The sequence below is a fragment of the Stegodyphus dumicola genome, chromosome X1 (assembly GCF_044657685.1).
Source record: "Stegodyphus dumicola isolate Sdum_Otavi_A_Nest chromosome X1, ASM4465768v1".
NCBI lineage: Eukaryota > Metazoa > Arthropoda > Arachnida > Araneae > Eresidae > Stegodyphus > Stegodyphus dumicola.
In genome coordinates this window covers 241,720,903-241,741,645 of record NC_140780.1, presented here as the reverse complement: position 1 = coordinate 241,741,645, position 20,743 = coordinate 241,720,903, and the positions used below count along the sequence as shown (strand labels likewise).

The following is a 20,743-nucleotide window of genomic DNA, read 5'->3' as shown; positions in this document are numbered from 1 at the left end:
TCAGTGTCACAATTTACAGCTGCATTTCTATAATCAAGTGGACCATCTGTAGAGTTTCAACTACAGTAGATCAGAATTTTTGACAAAATGTAATGGATTTCTATCTCCGGTATGGCATTTTGAGACTTGTGAGTTACCACCTCGTTCAAGAATCATTATATTACTGCGTTAAACCTTAATTAACCATGTGTCGCATTTGCCGTGCTACAGAAGAGCACTTTCTGGTCATAGCACGCATGTCATTTGGAAATTCCTGGCTCTGCTACCAGGTGACCATATATTTTAGAAATTATTGGTTCTAGTAATATAGAAAGTTGTTTGCAGTCCTCTGAAATTAAATGTGAATGGTTCTGTAAAGGAATTAATTATATAGTTTGATTGTTAATTCATATGAGTTTGTTTATAAAACAAAATTACTTTTCATCCCTTTCTAGGGATTCATTAATAGCTTTGATTCAAAATTAAGATGATTGATTATATATATTATATATATGTAGAATATTTAAAAGGTAAATAATAAGGTATATTTATTCATTATTAATATAATTTTATTATTTTAATGTCATATTTTTCCTAGAAAATATGGCACTTTTTCTGTTTTTTAAATAATCTGAATGGACACCTCTTAGAAACCCTTGCTTTCCTGATGTTGTTCTATCTGTAGTATATTAATTTTTTTAAGTATTCTTAAATGTTATTGCTATAAAAGGTATCTCATAATCCATGTTACAATGTAATAGATGTTGCAGTTTAATAGGAGTACTAGATGGAATTATTGTGATACGAAAATTATTTACAGTGTTTCTGAATATAGTTTGCTACTGAGACCCCTCAAACATTTTACAATATTATTATATCCACTTGACAAAATGTTTTGCATTGACTGTAGAAACTAGACTATACATAATCTTAAAAGTACAGGCGTGCGTTTTGCGCAAAACAGTTTTTCTTTGGGTGGGGAGAAGAAGCCAGTAGAAAAGTTAAAAAAAAAAATGCTTTTTAGAGCTAAATCACATTTCACTGCAAAGTGATAAAGTTCAAGGATCAACATGGACTATCTTATTTTGCTGGTGTAAGCCTTTAAATCCTGTATCAAAAAGAGCGTTCTTCAATAACAAACACTAAACAAAATACTCCTATCCTAAACTTTCAGATCTGCATTCTCTTTTCGCAGTGGCAGAGCATCTATTGAACTTCTTCAATAGGTAACAGCCAATTCACACTGTGTTTTGTACCTGGATATCATCTGATTGGTAAGAAATGATCCAGTTCATTTGACTTATCAAGGTAAGGAGTTAAGCAAGTGCCCTTCTGTAACACAAGTATACAGAAGATAAGGTTACTGTTCTGGAATGTGTTGATGTAGACAAGTTCCAAAATGATTATCTTTGAGGTTAGAACGAACTTGTTGTGAAAAACTACTGGCAAGTTATACTATCCTAAGTATTCCAGGAATTTTTTGTAGAGGGTTAGCAATACCTGATAGGACTCCATTTTATCATCTGTTATTTGTATCACAACTGTTGGTCAGTACTTCAGGTAGCTTGTGCAGTATTAAGTGATTATACACCATTAATCAATAATAATAACAACAATTTTTTAACTTAATTACTAATGTATTTGCTTAATGCAACTTTCATGTAAATTTCTGTGAATTAATCTAATTTTCCTTTCCTAATATTCTTTTTTTCCATGTGCACTTTGAAATGACAGAGAGGAGAGTTAGACAATATTAACTTGTAATTTCTGCGCTGTGCTGTGTGATTGCTTCTCATTAAGACAAGTAATATAGTTGGAAGTGACATGACCCAAATTTCCACTTTACTATTTCCACTGTAAAGCTGTTTTTCGTTAAAACTCTTATCTTCCTTACATATCAAATGATGCCATCTGTTAACCCTCAAACAATATAATTCTTATTATGGTGCACCTTACATATACAGTATATTCAAAATTTAAATTATGTAAATCTTTATTAAAGGGACGTACCCTTGATTCTCACGAGTATGTATTTTGGTGTGGAGACTTCAACTATAGGATTGATTTACAAGCTGAAACTGTAAGAAAGCTTGTGAAGGAAAAAAACTGGCCTGCACTTCTTGCGGCAGATCAGCTTATCAACCAACGACAAGCTGGTCAGGTAAGAAATAAAAATCTCTCGTTAGAAATGTTATTTGTGTTTCATTAGTCCAAAGGGGCAATTTGCTCAAAAGGACTATTATGTTTTGGCATTTTGTGTTGAATCACTAAAAATGGCATATCACTTCTCAGAATGTTGCTACCAAATATTATCACCCTGTGTTATATTAAAAGATATTAAATAATGAAGAATCTACAAGAATGTGTGTATGTTTCTCGTATTGTGATAGAACAATGGTACCTACAGCCATCAAATTTTGAGTAATATAATCTTCCATCGAATATGGGCATCTGAAAGCCCTAATTTGGAATTTGAAATTTGTTTTATTATCGATTTTATATTTTGCAACATTTTAATGAATTTTTGATTAACAAACTTGATGATTTCAAAGCGAGCAATGGCAGCACTGTATGAAAAGAAAAAAGAAAAAAAAAAAAAAAGAAAGAAAGAAAAGAAAAACTTTTTATCTTCAGTTCAAGAGACTGTGTATCGGAAATTCTAAAGATATGCTCATTTTAAAATTATTTTGTGATACTGCTGTTTAACTGAATTTTATGGTTTAAGTGCAAAGAACATATTTAATAAATAAAGGTAACACACAAGAAAGTCTGTTTGGGTATAATGTAAAACCTGAAAGCTTTCAGTTTTTTTTTATTGTTACTCTATCTTTTTTTACTATTACTATTATTTTGTTTTGTTTTATTTATTTTTCAGATTTTTTATTGTTACTATTATTTTGTTTTTGTTTTATTTTGAGCTTAGAGATTATTTATTTTTGGATATATTTGGAATACCAATTTAAAAAATGGCATCTGTTTGTCCTTTTAGCATATCGGTCTGATAATGTTTCATTGTTGTAATTATCTTACAATGTGTGAGAAGTGTTTAAGTAGTATAGATTAAGTTTACATTGGCTAATAACAGTTGGATTGCATGAGTATGGAGTGGGGGTACAAACAGTGAAAGGGGGAAGGAAAAACTTAATTTTATGTATTTTATTGAATGTGACATATAGGGAGCCAAAAGAAGAGAAAAATATTTAACTCGTATGTTTAACTCTCATGGCTGAATGCTCTGCAGAGCCTTCAGAACTGGGAATGTTTAATTGTGCTAGCTATGTGTATATTCATATACATAAGGTAGGAAGCAGTCGAAAGCTGTGCCCAGTGTACACCATAGTCCATCAGAGTAGTGTATCTGCTACTAGATGTTTTTCAAGATATAGTTTTAAAATTATGAAATTAGACCTGAGCGTATGAAATTGTAACTTAAATACTGTTGTGCATTATCCTTTGTTTTTATTAGAAACTAATTTGCATATTCAAGATCATCCATGATACCCACATCATGGTGTGATAATCTGATTAACCAATTAAAATCCAAAGTATTTATTTTTCAGACAATTAATCAGAATCCATGTATATGACCTATGTTATCTATAAATAGTATATTCCTAATATATTCAAATTTTGTAAAAACTGTTAATAGTTCTAAAAATACTGTCCTGTATCTGGGATGCCAAATATTAACACATTATATTTTTCATGTGTAATAATGAGGTAATACTTGAAAGATATATGAAAGAAAAGCCTAATATGGAATAAAGTATAAAAAATTACATTAGAACAAGCCCACAAAATTCATTGTAGCATGGAGTGCAAGATGGCACCTGTCATTGGCAAGAGCTTTGAGCACCATATCTTGTCATTGGAAAGAGGCTTGAGCACCATAGGTGACAGTATGAATATGCCTAGTTTTGCCCCCAATTTTGATGGAGAGCATCCCAGGGAAATGGGTCTGAGGGTCTCCCATGCCTCTTCCCATACCCCCAACCTCTTGAGAGGACTTGCTGCATATTTAAAGTGCTCCCATGCCACATGGATACTATACATTTCCAAACATCCATGCCTTCTCCAGGATTTGGAACCGGGCTCTTTGGCGCAGCAGTCAGCATTACTAACCACTCTCCCGGTTGCAATGCTGAAACACTGTATAAGTAATATAATAGAAATATTAACAGGTTTATAAGAAATTTTAAAAAAGCATTCGATACATGAAATCGTATTGCACTTTTCGTAATTTTCCATTAATTTTTCTACTTTGTAATGCTTTCATAAACTTTTCTGTAACAAGGTTTTTCATCTTAAATAATTGTTCATATTTTTTCCCCCCTTCTGAGGGTATGTGGCCCCGAAAATAAATGTATTATTTATTTTGCAAAGACATTCTGACGTAAATAAAATGATGAATCTTCAGATTAATTCCAGTATTCATGTTGTTATGGTAATGTATAGCAATTTGAAGAAATCTGTAATCATCTTTACATTCTTAGTGGTAATTACCAATAACCTATTTTTGCCCATCTAAACAAGAATGGGAAGGAGAATCCTGAAAATTTGTGCTAATATCCAGAGTAAAAGAGGGGAAATTCTGATTTACTCATCATGTTAAGTACTGGATAGCAACATTTGAATATAAATTTCTGCTAACTAAACTTATTTGGAATGTGAAGTAGCTACATTTATAAGAAAAAAGTAAGCATAAATAAAATGTTTATTACCCATAATACCTTCATAGTTTAATTGCTTTCATGAACGTTATCATATAAATTGGAGGAGGTTTTGTCTGAAAGTTTTGTTCCTGTTTTACTTTATTAGAACAAAAGGCAAACAAGTAATAAAACTTAAAGAAAAAAAGAAATGACGTGAACTTTTGAATCTTTTTCTTTACTATTTATATAGTTTTAGTGGCCCAGGGGTATTTTGAAGACTGTAAAAATGGGCTTTAGGCTCATGAAATCTGGATACTATCTTATAAATGGGACCTAGGTCCAAATGATTTTAACAAACATGTTAAAAATTACAGAAATTTTCCTGTGACCTTGTATATAAAAAAATTACGTTTTAAGCTTATGAATTATTTTTGAATTAGATAAATAACAGTCATATTTATTTGGTAGTACTTAAAAAAATTTTAAGAGGTTGAACTAGGTAAAATTTCCTGAAAGAAATACAGACAAAACATGACGAAAATGCTAATGAATGTAATAAATGTGAACATGTGTGTGCACTTTTAATTGTAATTAATGTAGTAAGTAAACACTGCTTAAAAAATAAAAAATCAAGAATTATTTTTGTCTTGAAATTCATAGTCTTAATAAATTTCTTTGAAGCAGGTTTATTGGAGGATGGTAGTAAAATGTTTAAGCTAGTATGTGTAAACTGAAAGATAGTTTTCATTTTTTAATGAGCACCTTCTACAAGCTCTAACTTTATATTCAGGATTTTATCTTTCATTCATAATATTTTTTTTTTTTAATTTTCTTTCCAAACATTTAGTTTTAATGTTATTTATTTAGTTTAAGTAAAGTTAGTGTTTAGTGTTTATTTAGTTTTAAGTAATATATATATATATCTTTCAATATGTTTAATCATTGTAAAAATCTCTCTGGCGGTGTCATTCGGCAGGATTTAACACAGAAACTGAATTCTAAAGAATAATATTCTTGAAGGAATCCTGCGCATGAGGAGAGAGGGAAATTTTTGGTCATAAGCACTTTTGATTCTCTGTTATAGGTATTCCATGATTTCATTGAAGCCCCAATAAATTTTCCTCCAACTTACAAATATGATGTATTTTCTGATGATTATGATACCAGTGAAAAGAATCGAATTCCATCATATACTGACAGAGTGCTTTACAAGAGACGTAGCTTTGTAGATGGTAAGTGACCCAGGCATTTTTAAAATTAGAGGAATTGCAGACATATTTATTTGGTAGTACTTTTATAGTTCCAATAATAGTTTAGCCCTTTTATTTCTAAACATGAAACAGAACAAACTGTATATTTATTTTGTAGGAGAAAGTGAATATCCTGGGAATATAGTGTATTATGGACGAGCTGAATTGAAAACTTCAGACCATAGGTATGCTCTTTTGTTCTTCATACTGAATATTTGCCTAGTTGAAAATTAACACTTTTTTCCTTATCAAAGTCTTGAAAGTTGTTATTTTTATTGATTTTAAATTTACTTTGTGTTTATGACTTTAATTTGACTAAATGATAATTCATCATGTTGCTTGTAGCCAGTTTTTAAGTTTTTTCTATACTCATGTACATTGGGATTATTTTATTGTAAAACACAAGTTTCAAATAATGTTATCACATCCTTAAATATTCTAGAGTTTTCCCCCTCATCTGTGCCAGCATTTATCAATTTGTACTTGGCACTGGTTGGAAAGTTTTTAATGCCAGATGCTTTACAAAGAATCCCTTATTCTTTTAATTAGGAAAATTCTAATACATCAACTCTTTATGACATTATTTACTTTAAACAAAGCTTGCATAGGCTATCTGCCTAAGCTCCTTCCCAGTTTTCCCTGAGCATACTATAAAACTAAATCTGAATGTCTCATACCCCTTTTTCTCTATCATCAACTGTCATCCTGAGTACTTTTGAATTGACTGATACCAAATGCCCCTAATCCATAAAGAGACTACAGACAGAAATGTCCATGTCTTTTGTGGGATTCCACTCAAGTCCCAACAGCATGTGAACTCTGTTAATCAAACTACCTAAAGTGCTCATTTTAATGTAACAGATAAACTTTATTAAACTATCCTTTATCTAAAATAAAGTTGTGGATAAAGTAAGAGCAGATTCATCATGATTGTCTCTGTGTTCATTAACAAAAATTCCAGAAACTAACCTTTCATTTCACATAAGATAAATTCAAATTAATAATCTTTTACATACAAAAGCTTTTAAATTGTTCTCTTAATACCTACTGTATAAGGTATTTCTCTCGCCTTCTTGGCATGCCTCCTTGGTGTGGTGGTCTGCACACTCAGCGCATAATTGAGAGGTCCGCGATTTGATTCCCGGCGAAAGCATTGCTAATTTTTTATCTTGCCTGCTTCCAAAAATACATAATGTCTCTACAGTGGCACCCAAACTATGCACACAAGCAGCATGCACACAAGCCCCCCTTTGTGAAGACTACCATTAAAGGTAAAACGTCGATGTGAAAGACTTCAGTGGTGTCAGCAGCAAGCTACTTGGACATTTGAATGGTACAGTGTGGTATTCAGCTATATAAGTCTCGGTTTTATTTGTCTGATGATAGAGAGAGTGAAAGTTGTTAACCCTAATTCAACAATAGAAAGGGTTGTTAATAGTTGACCAGCAAGAGAATAATTTGCAAGTAATAATTATCAATTACAAAGACGAGACCAATCTATATACATGATAATGCTCAGGAAATAATTAGATAAAATAGGGATTTAATGATGGTTCTAATTGCAAACGAGTTTATAGGTTCAAATGTCATATTTCAAAACAAAGTTATTTATGAAATAAAACCTTATAAAATGTGATAAATCATTTCTGTGCACAAATTTTTAAATCTAAATTTCTTACATTAAATTATTTCTGTCTTTTAAATTACATGCCATTATTTATTTAAATTTAAGTTATTAATGTGTTTGTACTAATATTTCAAAGTTCTTTGAAATACTTTTTGTGCCTTGAAAATGCCAAGTACTTCCATAAAAAAATAAACAGGCATACAAAATTGTTAATAACCAGTATTATATGATTATTTGTTCATTTAATAGTTGATTTAATCGCATTTAACTTATTTCATGTCTAAATTTTCTACACAGAAATCCTCTGTCTAATTTTTATTATCTTTTCTCAGACAAAAATTTTCATAGGGGAATGAATTTAAAGTCTTGATTGTGCAAAACACATCTTTTAAGCTGCATGTATTCTAAGAAGTGCAAAAAATGTAAACAAGATTTTGTCCCCCCCCAATCAGTCATTTAAACTATTCCAACCGTTCAGGAAAATGATAAACATTGTGAACATAAAAATATGCCCTTTTTATATATACTTTAATAAAAGGAAATGTGTTCCTTCTTTTTATATATATAAGAAAAGGAAACTATTTTCCTTTCTAATCTTTTGAAAGTCGCCAACGCGTAAAAAATGATAAACTACGCCAAGGCAGTAACCCGCGGTTAAAAAAAAGATTCACTACAACACTCGGGCAGTTTGCGTATGTAGAATCTGTTCTTTTCAGTTGGTTTCAAAAGACGGATCAGACAACTCAATGCGCATGTGTGGGCAATGTTGGTGCAAATAACTTCAAGCGGCTAATCGCACCGCTTTTGCAAATAGCATCAGCCTTATTCATTAGACTCACATTCACGGCACAAAGATATGTTGATAAGGTTCTGCAGTCGGTTGTGCTACCTTACCTTCAGCGGCTGCATAAATGGTATTTTTCAGCAGGAGAAAGTGATATTGCACACATCGTGAGTTAGCTGACAAGCCTTTGCTGTGATGTCCTTTGATCTTTCGTCGTTCGAGCATACCCGGAATGTGACTGGTTGTCGCGTGTCTGCTCTGCCCCAGCTATTATCAGAGGAGGAACTTTGGAAGAGGATTCAGAGCATATGGTGTTCCATCCCTCAGCATATTATTAGAACCTGTATCTTGTAGGGTTGCAGCTTGTATCACTGCGAGATGTGGTAATACATTTTACTGATTCCCTGTATATTTTAGCATTGTATAAATTTATCTTTCTGTAAATAACATCTCTTATTTACACATGCATGCTTTGTCTATGGCTCAGCTTACATCACATTCTACCCAGTCTTTCATGATGTTATATTTTCTATGTCAGGCAGTGTACATTGATGTAGGACTTAATGAGTACCTTAACGGTTAAAAAATCAACAAGAGAATATCATCATTGATAAAAGAACATGAAATAACTTCAGAATTAATGCTGAATGTAACAACCATTATTATTGAGCACTGTCATGCCAACAAGTTAAGATGTATTAATAACAAAACCTATGACTTGAATTCTGTCTATATTAAAAAAATTGCAAGGTTTTAGCTCTGGGGAACTGGATGGTCATTCAGACTGAAAGTTATGGCTTATCTTTTGATTCTGACGAAAAGAGAGTAGGATTTGTTTGATAGAAGGATTGATATGAAAGGATGCTATATTCTTCATAAATATCCTCAAATCAGGTGTCTATTATGAGCAAATGCTCATTTGTGATCAGACTAAAGAATAATGTGGTAATGACAGTTCAAAAGCAGACCCTTATATTCAGGATTCATAGGTATTCTTAGAAACTTTTGATAGATATAATTGTAACTAAGCAGCTTAGGTATTGAAATTGTTTTAAATATCCTTTCCAATAATTTTATGCATTTTTGTATATACTTTATGAATTCATTGAAATACAAATTTTATAGATTGCCCTAGATTAAACTTTATAGATCTTTCTGCTTTCAGATACCAGCAATAAAAATAATTCAGCAGGAATGTTTTTACATAATACAATGATTTGCTGTTAATACTTTTTTTTTTTTTTTTTGTGTGTGTGTGTGTGTGTGTGTTTGTGTGTGCATTTTAAATTTACAACACAAGTTTCAGTATAGAAATAGATTGTATATTCTAAAATTTTTAAAATTCTTTTAGGCCTGTTATTGCATTAATTGATGTTGAAGTTCTGCATATCAATGGCCCAAAGAGATTGGAAATATTTGAAGAACTTATTGAATCTGGTCCGCCTGATGGCACTATTATTGTTAGTTTTGAAAACAAAAGTGTAAAACCTGAAGTATTTTTAAAAGAAGACTTTAAATATAAACTTCTGCATGAAATATTTAAGGAAAAGGTTTCACATATGAGGTATGCATTTTTATATTGCTATAGTTCACAAGAATTTTATATTAATTAGTTTATGAAAGAGTCTGTTTAAAGTACCCGTTTCTTCAGAAATGTAAACTTTTCATCTTTATTGCAGAATTATTGGTGATGAAGTATATGTTATATTTAAAGAAGTAAAGTTTGCTCTAGAAGCCTTAGATTACAATGACAAAGAGGTAATTTTTCATCAGTAAAACCATCTCTGAAAAAGTTGTCTCAGTTTAATTTCTCATGAAATTACTTTTATTTTACTATTTGTTATAGAATTTTAATGAGTCACTATGTAACTGAACTTTCTTCTAACTTGCTAATTATGAAATGTGTTTAGGTTGCAATTTGAACATAAAAATGAAATATTAAAGATACATAATTGTGTACCATAAACTTTAGTTTGAGTTTTTTATGATTTGGAGCATCGGCTTCAAAGTATGCATAGATATTTTGGTTCTAGAATGTTCTCAATGTTTTTCATAAACAAAGGCTGCATAGCTATTAAAAAGAAGTTTCTGTGTTAAATTTTACAAGAAATATATTCATCTTTTAGTCAGTCACAGTTTAGAAACTTTGGCTTTGAGGCTTGGGATTAGGATCTTGTTGCATGATATCCTAAATTCTCCTCATCATGTTTTTCTGTCAAAAAAAAAAAAAAAAAAAAAAAAAAAAACTAACATGAAGGCCGTGAAGAAACACTGTGTTCAACTCCCCATACTTTCTGAATTACATTCTACCTTTAGTCAAATGTTACAAAGGCCCTGTATAATTGACAAAGGTGAAATTTACCACATGAAGCAAACATATTATTTTGGAATTTAAGCAATTATCTGTATTTCATTGGAAAGCAAGTTTTGTTCTGTAAGGAAAAGGGGATTTTTTTTAAAAAAATATTATGAAACTGTGTCTTAAAGTGGATTCCTCAAGAGGCAAGTAGGCAAGATTGCTGTGCATTTAAGCTTGGTTTGCAGAGACTAATTGGGGTAGCTATATGGGCCTTTTGAGGTTTAAGTTTGGAGGTTTATATACTCATATACAAAATTAAGAAAATTTGCAATTTATATCTATTTTTATAAAAAGTATTGAACCATAGATACTAATTATGCCACCAAAGAGTTATGCAGATTTTCAGAGTCAGTTCGTAAGTGTACATGTGCATGTATGCAGAGCTGTGACTGTAAGAGGGGATATATACGCATGTGGGGTTTTAGGCATTTTTAGTGCTCATACTCCTTTTTGACATTCTCCGTGTTTCTCGCAAGAGTTGGGTAAATTTTATAAAGTGTAAAGTAAATGAAGATGGAATGAGATTGAGAATTGTCAGTGGATTGTCAGTGGATAAAGAGGAGATTTTAGAGTTCTTTGACTTCTCAGGGGCCCAGTTGGTCCTGGGTTCCTGTTAATGAACAACAGCCCTCGTTCACGTAGGGTTCAGCTGGTTGATGATTACTTGGAAAGTAAGGATATTCGCCGAATGCGTTGGCCAGTCAAATCTCTTGACCTTAAATCCTATAGAGCATGTATGGGACACACTGGGAAGGGTAATTTCATCATGCCATCCTCTTCCAAGAACCATCCCTGAACTGTAAACTGCTTTGCTGCAGAGTGGGATTGGCTGCCACAGGAGCTCCTCAACTGTCTCCTGTCCGGGATGCCATATGGCTGCATAACCTGTCTGTCTGTGACAGGGAACCATACCCTATATTAGACTCATTTTCGGTTTGATATCAGAATGTGGATTTTCGACACATCTGTACTATGAGCATTACTAATAATCTTGCATACCTAAAATGACTTTTGAATGGTACATCTTTTTCTGTGTTATAAGTATGTATTCATACCAAATATAATTAAAATCTGTCCATTAGACTTTCAGAAATTTGACATAATGTGCAAGTTATCTTAATTTTGTACATGAGTGTATATTTGCTGCATTAAAGCTTTCTTCATCTAGAATAGATTTTATGTTAATCATGAAATGAAAAAACAAGAAAACAAGAACTGCTATTCAGAAACCATAGTAATGAGCAAATTGATTCTAGTATAAATACAGAGAAAAATGTGATATTGCTAAAAAAATATTGCTTAGAAAATATACTAGATTTCCTAAAAGAGCAACATTCTGTTACACACTGCCTACTATTCAAAATGGTCTCTTGAATTTCATGTAAAAAAAATCTTATGGATGCTGTGAAGAAAGAAAAAGCAATTTCTTTACTTGTTTCTAGTTTTATAGATGAAATTACAGATTTAATCAATTAATCATGGTTGTGTATTCCTGTCAAATATGCAAAGTGAACGTAAGTGCCAAGGAATAGTCATACCTTTTTATGGCCTTAATGCAAATTGCTGAGCTGAAGCACTGTGCAAATATATTGTCAAAATTACAAAAGACTTAAGGGAATTTTAGAATGAAAATTGGTTAGAATTATGTGTGATCGAGTAGCAATTTGTGCAGAGGAAATACCTGTAAAAACAAGTATGGAAAACGTGTCCACAAGCCACTTCATTTATTGTTACATTCAGGGTTTAAATTTTGTTTTACAATTGTTTGTTTGTGCCATTAACGATTGCTATATGTGTTTTGTAAAGATTTTTATCTGGCATACCAATGCTTTGTTTCAAAAAGAACTAACGCAGTTTCAGTACATGAATGAATACAAACAAATTACGATTAAAAAAATGTCCAGCTAGACCTATATGCCTATAATGGGACTTTTGTTTAAGGCTTTCCAAGTGCAAAGAATGAGAAATAGTTTTTGAAGAAACTGCAGAAAATTGTAATGATTGGAACTTTTTATTTATATCACGTATTCAATGCCACTTTTAACATTTCTCTGAATATAAGTGTTCTTATATTAGGATTTCCTTTTAAAATCGTAATTTCCCATTTTGTAGTATACTTTTTAAGCTAGTGTATAAACATACCCTTAATATTGCTTATTATGATAGAGAGAGTGCAAAATTTCAGTATCTCTTACATTGTAAAGAAATGGTTTTCAAACAGTATTTGCAGGCAAAATGCAAGCAACATACAAACGTGGTATTTTGAAACAGGCAATATACAAAAGAAAAAATGAATTTCTTAAAATTAGAGCATATTTTAAAGAATGAGAGATCAGGTCAGTCAGACTCCTCAAAGGTTCGGTTCTAAGCTCCAATTTAAGATCCTTTTGAAAAAAGGAAAATTTATATACTATGTATCTAATGCCGTGAAACTCTGTGCTTAACCGATATGGTAGTGGGGGAGAGCATATCCTAGGTTTTCTTAAAGGACATGCTGTATGACATAAAATTTCATATCAATGAATGGTGGATAACATGTGTATTCAATGTTGTGTATAATTGTTAATCAGTACTTAAATAAAGTAATGAAATAATCAATGGCAAAAATTTTGAACTTCTTAGTTCATGTGTTTGATATGAAAATTTGCATAAAATTGTAAAATCCAATGATATTTATAAACATTTTATATTTACATTAAAGATACACAAATTGTTTTGCTAACACAAGCAAAAGAATAGACCTGAGTTACAGTGTTAAAAAAAGATGGTTCTGTATATACAACTCCCATATCTACAACTCCGACACAAATTTGGACTTAAATTACAGGCCAATGATTTTTTCTATATTTCGATTTTACCGCTCAATTATGCTAAAGCGTCAAGTTCTGTAAAAGTCTCACAAGTAGTTTTATAAGGTATTTCTCTCACTTCCCTAGCATGCCTTCGTGGTGTAACGTTAGCACGCTGGGCCGGTCTTCCAGAGGTCCGTGGTTCAATTCCCGGCAAAGGCGGTCGCATATTTTTCATCTTTTCTGCTTCCAATTAACCTAATGACTATACAGTTTTTTTTTTTTAATCAGCTTTCAAATTTTGTTTTGTAATGCTAATTTATGTTTGATAGAAATGTCTTTTTAATTAAATTTTCCTGCTTTCTCTTTCTGCAATCTGTAATTTTCGTTTAATCCAAAAAAAAAAAAAAAAAGCGGTAAAAAAGATTTTTTTGTAATTGGAATTTTATACCATTTTTAAAGCTTTTTCAAAGAAATATGTAAATTATAACGTATATAAACCTGGATGTTATCTTAAAATGTTTTAAGCAAATTTTTTTGACCTTCTTTATTTAAAACTTTCAATGCAAGAGAAAGTTAAGCATTAAAAATGTCTGGTGACAATTTCAAATTTGACTTCAAATTAAAAACAATCATGGTACAAAAAATCTAGAAACCGGGCACTGTTTTTTATTATTCAGTTTAACTGTGACAGCATCGCTTCCCACCCCTTTTATCGACTTCTTTTAACAATGCAATTTTAAAAAATTGACTTTTACTTTTTAAAAAAAAATGTAATAGGTATATTTAAAATTTTAATTTAAAAATAATGGTGAACTAATAGTTTTTGCGAAATTAGAACTACCACATTTCCTCATGTATTACCTCCCCACTTTTTACTGACTTTAATTGTTTGAAAATCGATAGGGGACAATTATGTGAATATCTTAATTTCCAAAGCACACGATTATAGTAAAAACATAACAATTGAAAAGTAGTCATCTATAAACTGCAGGTAACTATCACAATATTATTTTTTTTTAAAGAAACCTACATTCCAGTAAGAATACATAATAAAATCTTCACAATATCTTGTAGTGTTCCTCCCTTTTATTCTACTAATGTAAGTGTTGAGGAACATAGTGAACAGCTAAGCGAATAATCATGCAAGTCCAAGAATAGAAACATTTCGGTGGTCATAAGGAGCACGCCTTGCGCCCCCGAGTGTGTGCTGAAAAAATACGACAACCCAAGGTAAAAGCGCCACAGAGAAAAGAGAGAGAGAGACCTGCTGTTCGAGAAGGAAAAACACGCATATTCGAAGTCTTGAAATAAAGATAGATTTTTGCTGTGTACTATGTCTTCTGAAAGTTCTGGATTAATACAATAAGAATTAATACAATTATGTTATATTCACAAGAACGCCTTGGATCCACAACACTCACTACAATGTAAAGTCAAGAGGGGTTAATTACCCTTTATTTGCTCCAAATAAAGATATGCAATCAGCCCCTTTCTCAAGGTGTACAACAAAGCCTTCACTTGGGCTTAACTTAAAATGTAAGAAATAAGAGCTAATTAATGACTAACTAAAGAGATTTAGCCGAAGCTAACACAGTTCTAATCTAGTTGGCCCGTAATATTAAATTAGTTAGCGAAGTTATCAAAAAGAATGCAATACAGCCTAGGGTAGTGACAGTTAGAGAAACATAGCCAAAAGGGAAATGCAAGCTATTCAGGAATCCTAACTCTCTCTCTCTCGAAGTCAGTGGAACTTTGAGTTAAATACTTTCCATTTCTCATTTGCATTTAACGCGATTCTGGAAACTCAGTCTGGTAAGGAATTGTAAGCTATTAGAAGAGATAGGAAAGGTAGATAGGAAAGCTATTAGAAGAGATAGGATAGGAAGGTTTAAAATAGCCATTGTAAAATTTGGATATACTTTACATTTTTCTCCACCAGAATTTAAGTACTCGAAGGAAAAGGTCTCATAACAGCCTTGTTAAGAGTTTAAATTCTAGAAAAATTCCTAAGAATTCCAAGTTTAACTTCTAATACTTTTGATTTTTAATTCGGTCTCATTATTGAAATCAAAGTTTTAAATTTCTGTTAGAGCCAACTTTAGAAATGATCTAAACCTAAGTTAAAACTGAGATAAATAACATCATTCTAACAAAAATTCTTGCTTGGGTTTAGGTATCTACATCTTCTTAACCTTGACATCATTATGATACATACTCTGGTCCTTTCAAAATATCTGGAAGGGAAAAAAATTAGTATTGTGTTTTTAGGAAAAATTTCTGATTTCACTTCCAATTTACATTTATTTGGCCCTCAACAGATTTCATTCAGTCACGTTTTAACTCATTCCCCCCCCCACACACACACACTTTCCAGAAAGTTGATCTGTTATGAAATGATCATCTTAGTACTGTGTTACCACAAACAATACTGACAACTAACCATCTGGCTAACAAAAATGAAATCTAGTCTCACTAGACTTCAACTGACACTTAATATCAATACAACGCCTAGTGTGCTATTCTCGCAAAAGTTTATAAACTTTTGCGAGAATAACTTCATTTAAACAAAGTTTAACTTTAAAGCACTTTTACAATTTAACTTTTTACGCTTTAACTTCATTTAAACAAAGTTTAACTTTAAAGCACTTTTACAATCAACATGTAAAATTTTACTTCCAGCACAAACAATTTTTCTTTTCCCATTTAGCATATAAAATTTTAAATTCATTTTACATCACAGGTTACACAGTTTCTATACATAGTTTACAATCTTTTCCTAAAATTTAATTTTAAGTTCAAGTTTACAACAATTTTCATCATAAATTCGAGTCCTTCCGACTAAAAGATATTTACAATTTACTTTCTCACAAACTTGTGATTTCAAAATTCAAAATTCTTGTATCTAACAGCTTTTAATGCTAGTTCTCACTCGAGAAAAGCAACTTTGAACAAAATGACTTAAATTGAACTTGAATTCTAAATGAGAAAGCAAAGAAAATTTTCACTTTATCTTTTTGCTTTTTGTAGTCCTTCATTCTTTTCCGGCAGAATGCTTCCCAGCTGGGGTAATTCAGGTTCTCTAATCTGATTTTCCTCCTCGGGCGACTTGCATTTTCTGCCAGAAATTCTTTCCTTTTCTTCCCTTTGGCAGTGAATCGGGCTGACTTCCTCGATCACCTTTGACTGTTGAGGATTCGGATCAAGCATTTGTACGTTTGTACTTTGCAGACAGGTACCCGAGCATGGTGCGCTACCCTAGGATAACGTCTTTAGCGATTTTCTAACAGATACAGTTCCTAACCTGGTGCTAAGTCGATCAATGCTGATATGAGTGAATAAATAGTAGCACTTAGCAGAATATTATTCATGGAGATGGAGTCCATACGATCCGTAAGAGACTGAGCTACTTCGGTAGCTAACACGCCTCATAGGGCGAGGATAAGTGCGGAGTAAGGTAGTAAAAAGAAATGCCAATGTGCAACAGAGTCCAAGAGCCCAATGTGACACTTTTAGATATTCATATTCATAATTTTAGTACATAAAACAACACAAAACAAAAGCAATAGCAAGTTATTAGGTACATCAATGCAAAAATGAAAAATAGTATATTATATATGAAAGAAACAAAGGTATAGAACAATTGGTGCAGTTACATATAATTATTTTAGGTGTCTTAGAACAGCACGTGGCCTTTTTTTGTAGGCCTGAGTATTGTAGTCATAACTTAGTACAGGTATGGTAGGATTGGAAACCTTAGGTATATTTCTATAAAATCTGAGGCCCAGAGGCCATAAATTCATTCAGATATGGTACATTGTATTCGCGGTGGATTGCCGAGTTTCTAATAAACCACGGACAACCCGCCGCTTGCCTTAGTATGACATTCTGCAAGACTTGCAGTTTTTTAATATTGAGGACTCTGGTACTCCGCCCTTCACTTGGTTTCCTGGGGGACACGCGTCTTCTCCAGGTTTTGTAATCTTCTTTTGGACTTCCTTGTTTGTTGAAGCTTCGGGGATACCGCCTTGGCTGTCCTTTTACTCCTGAGAATTCTTCGTGTTGGATCACTTCCGACCTCCCTTGGGGTGGTTGTCGATGGGTAATGATGACTGCCTGCCATGGTTTTCTTCGTTGCGCCCGGACCGCTCTATTGTACCACTCGTTTAATAGGTCTTCCATTTGTTGGTAATCTTGTCTTTTCTGCTGGCACTGGACCTCATTGCGAAGGGACCTTCTTTACTGACCTTTCACTTGTTGCATGCACTTTTCCCCTTTTCCAGAGGAAAACTCTGGCCGTGGACATTGTTGCGGCGGATTTGTTTTACTAGCCTTTCATTCGTACTTACCGCCTGCTTCCTTTTCTCTGCTGGGGTAATCCAGTTTGTTGCTTGACTATCCACAGTTCTTGGCACGCGTCCAGGATCCTGAAAGAGATCTTTTTAAGATTTTGAAATCAATTCGACCGTAATATGGTTTAACTTTGTCAACATTAGCAACTATTTCCTGGCTGTTGGTAGACTTTAAATATAAGGTTGGTAAATTTAACTCTTTTTGATGACAAAAGGCCCTTTGAGCCTGGGCTCAAACGTTTCGACTCTATTTTCTGGCCCAGATGATAAAGAATGCTTTAACACTTTTTGAACCACAGAATATTCTACCTCTCGTCTATTCTTGTCATAATAGTATTTCTGCTTCTGCCTAGCTGAATCTGAGTTTCTTATTGCTTCGTTAATGATTTACTGAATGTCCTTTAACTTAAATTCTCTTCCCTTTGCTGCACAAAAAGGAGTTTTTTTAAAGGAGTTAAAATTTTCCTCCCTAGAAAGAGTTCTGTGGGGGGGGGATCTTTTGCGTAGTATCATGTTTCGCTGTTCTTAAAGTAAAGCCCAATTCATTGACGCAACTATCCCAAAGCTCACAATAATTTTTAACCTATCCCTGAATAACATTAACAATACGTTTGTTTACACGTTCCACTATATTCGATTGCGGCCTATATGGTACCATTTTTAGGTCGCGTATGCCAAGTCCTGTGCGAAGGTTTTTAAATAACTAGCTAACAAGTTGTTTTTCGTTATCAGATATTACTTTTACTGGGGCCCTGTATTTTAAAATATATTTATTTAAGAAAGACTCTGACACTGTTTTTGCTGATGCTCGTTTAAGGGGAATTACTTTCACCCATTTGGAGAAGTGAGCAACGATAGTTAAGAGATATTTGTTCTTATTTAACCTTGTTCTAGGATAAGGTCTGAGCAAACCGATGCCTACCAGTTCATTGGGGAAAGTTTTGTTATTTAAGTATTCGGCCGGGTTATAATTAACGTCGTTAATTAATTGGCACATGTGACAAGACCTGACTTACGCCGTTACCACATTCTGTATCGTGGAAAATAAACCGTTTCGCAGACTCTTTGCAATGTTTTCCTGATGCCTTATAAGGTATTGCTTCCACCTCCTTCGCATGCTTTCGTGGTGCGTTGGTCTGCATGCTAGGGGCGTATTCCAGAGGTCCGAAGGCGTTGCTAATTTATCTTGCCTGCTTCCAAAAATACCTAATGTCTCTACAGTGGCGCCCGAACTAAAAGGGTGTTGGATGATTCTCCACACCTAGGATTTGGCGATTGGGTCCCCTAAAACCCCAGTCGCCCTTTAAAAGGGGGAGTATATAAGGTATTTCTCCCGCCTTCCTGGAATGCCTTCGTTGTGTGGTGGTCTGCACGCTGGGCGCGTATTCCAGAGGTCCGCGGTTCGATTCCCGGCGAAGGCGTTGCTAATTTTTCGTCTTGCCTTCTTCCAAAAAAATACCTAATGTCTCTACAACCTAGGTGAATCGAAATGGACGAATCATGCAGCTCTTCTAAACTATTTAATCATAGACTCGCTGGGATCACTGGCCGGTACTCTTGATTCTCGTTAGTTATTTTCGTATAAAATAGCAATTTATCAATGATTTCGTGGTTGGCTGAACATGTGCTGCCGTTATGTGCACATGTTCGGGGTCTTCAAAATATGCATAAATAGCTTTGACTTCATGGTCCGTCTTCAGTTCTGAAATTATTGTTTCACGGGACTTAATTATTCTCGAAATGAGCGTCGTACATCTGACTGTATTTCCCTCTTCGTGAATCTTAATTCTTGATAGGGCATCCGTGACAACGTTTTCCTTTCCCAGCATGTGTTTTATTATTAGGTTAAACTCCTTACAGCTTTAACGTCCAACGAATAAGCTGGGGGTGAAAGATATTTTCCCCGACTACAAGCGACCATTTGCCTCATGGTCTAAGTCAGTGGTACTCAACCTTTTTCGTTGCTGGGGCACACAAGGCAGTTTCAGAAAGCGAAGCACACACCACATAACTTTTCCGTCGCAAGTGATATTCAGGCTATCCGTTGAGGATATTATCGCAATACTACTTAACGCTGGCTTGTAAGAAAAAAAAGCATTCTCATATAGAAGATCGAAAAAATGGATCGAGATGGAAACAAAACATACATTTCATGCACAAAGTTTTTATTACTTACAGTATAGTCGTGTCGCTTCTGTTTATGGTGTTGCACTTAAGGCGATTTTTGGCACTGAATTTCGTTCACCAACGTATGTACGTTAAGTGCGTACGCTGAGTTTCCCGCATGCAAGCAATTGTCAAGAGGCGAATCAGTGAGCCTGCTCCGGCTCTTCGACTTGATAATGTTCATGGTTGAAAATAGATGTTCGCAGAAAAGGTAGGTAGACCCGAAACAAGATTTGATTTTATATGCAATACTTCTTAATAATGGAAACCTGCTCTTTTCCAGAAGTGTACATCTTTGGCATGTGCTTGCAGGATAATATTCTTCAGTTCGACTATTTCCAGCTCGAGGTTTTCCACTCGTCCAGCAATAATTCTTGCAATTGCTGTGGCGGTTCCTCTTGCTTCGTGGTGAACAAAGAAGCTCACCACTGGCTTGAGGCAACTGAAATCTTGAAATCGCTTTTCAAATTGGTCCAGATACGTCTCGAGATGGCCGAAAATCGCAAAGACCCAAAATTGTCGACATTCGCTATTTTTTTTCATGTTTGGAAAATGAACCAGGGACTTTGATCTCATTTGAGACACCTATAATGTCAATTTGGCTTTGAAAGCATTCACAGATGCCATCATTTGAGCCAGCTCCTTGTCTTTATTCTGAAAATCCAGATTTAAAATGTTGAGTTTCTCAGTGATATCGGCGAGGAAAGCTAGATCAAGTAGCCACAGAGAGTCACTTAGTTTTTCAATGCGTTTACTGAGTTTGTCAGGGTTAGATTGCTTGAACT

At 33.5% G+C, this 20,743-nt stretch overlaps 1 protein-coding gene across 2 annotated transcripts in view; it reads left to right on the top strand.

Moving 5' to 3' along the window:
* Positions 1–20,743, top strand: part of Synj (synaptojanin) — a 227,582-nt gene that overhangs the window by 177,208 nt on the left and 29,631 nt on the right. The window contains exons 16-20 of one of the 2 annotated variants that reach the window (XM_085807290.1): positions 1,982–2,140; positions 5,716–5,863; positions 6,000–6,066; positions 9,644–9,856; positions 9,972–10,050. In XM_085807290.1, the coding sequence (XP_085663416.1) occupies positions 1,982–2,140; positions 5,716–5,863; positions 6,000–6,066; positions 9,644–9,856; positions 9,972–10,050 (666 nt within the window). The remainder of the gene's footprint in view (positions 1–1,981; positions 2,141–5,715; positions 5,864–5,999; positions 6,067–9,643; positions 9,857–9,971; positions 10,051–20,743) is intronic. The other variant, XM_085807291.1, reaches the window with a different exon arrangement.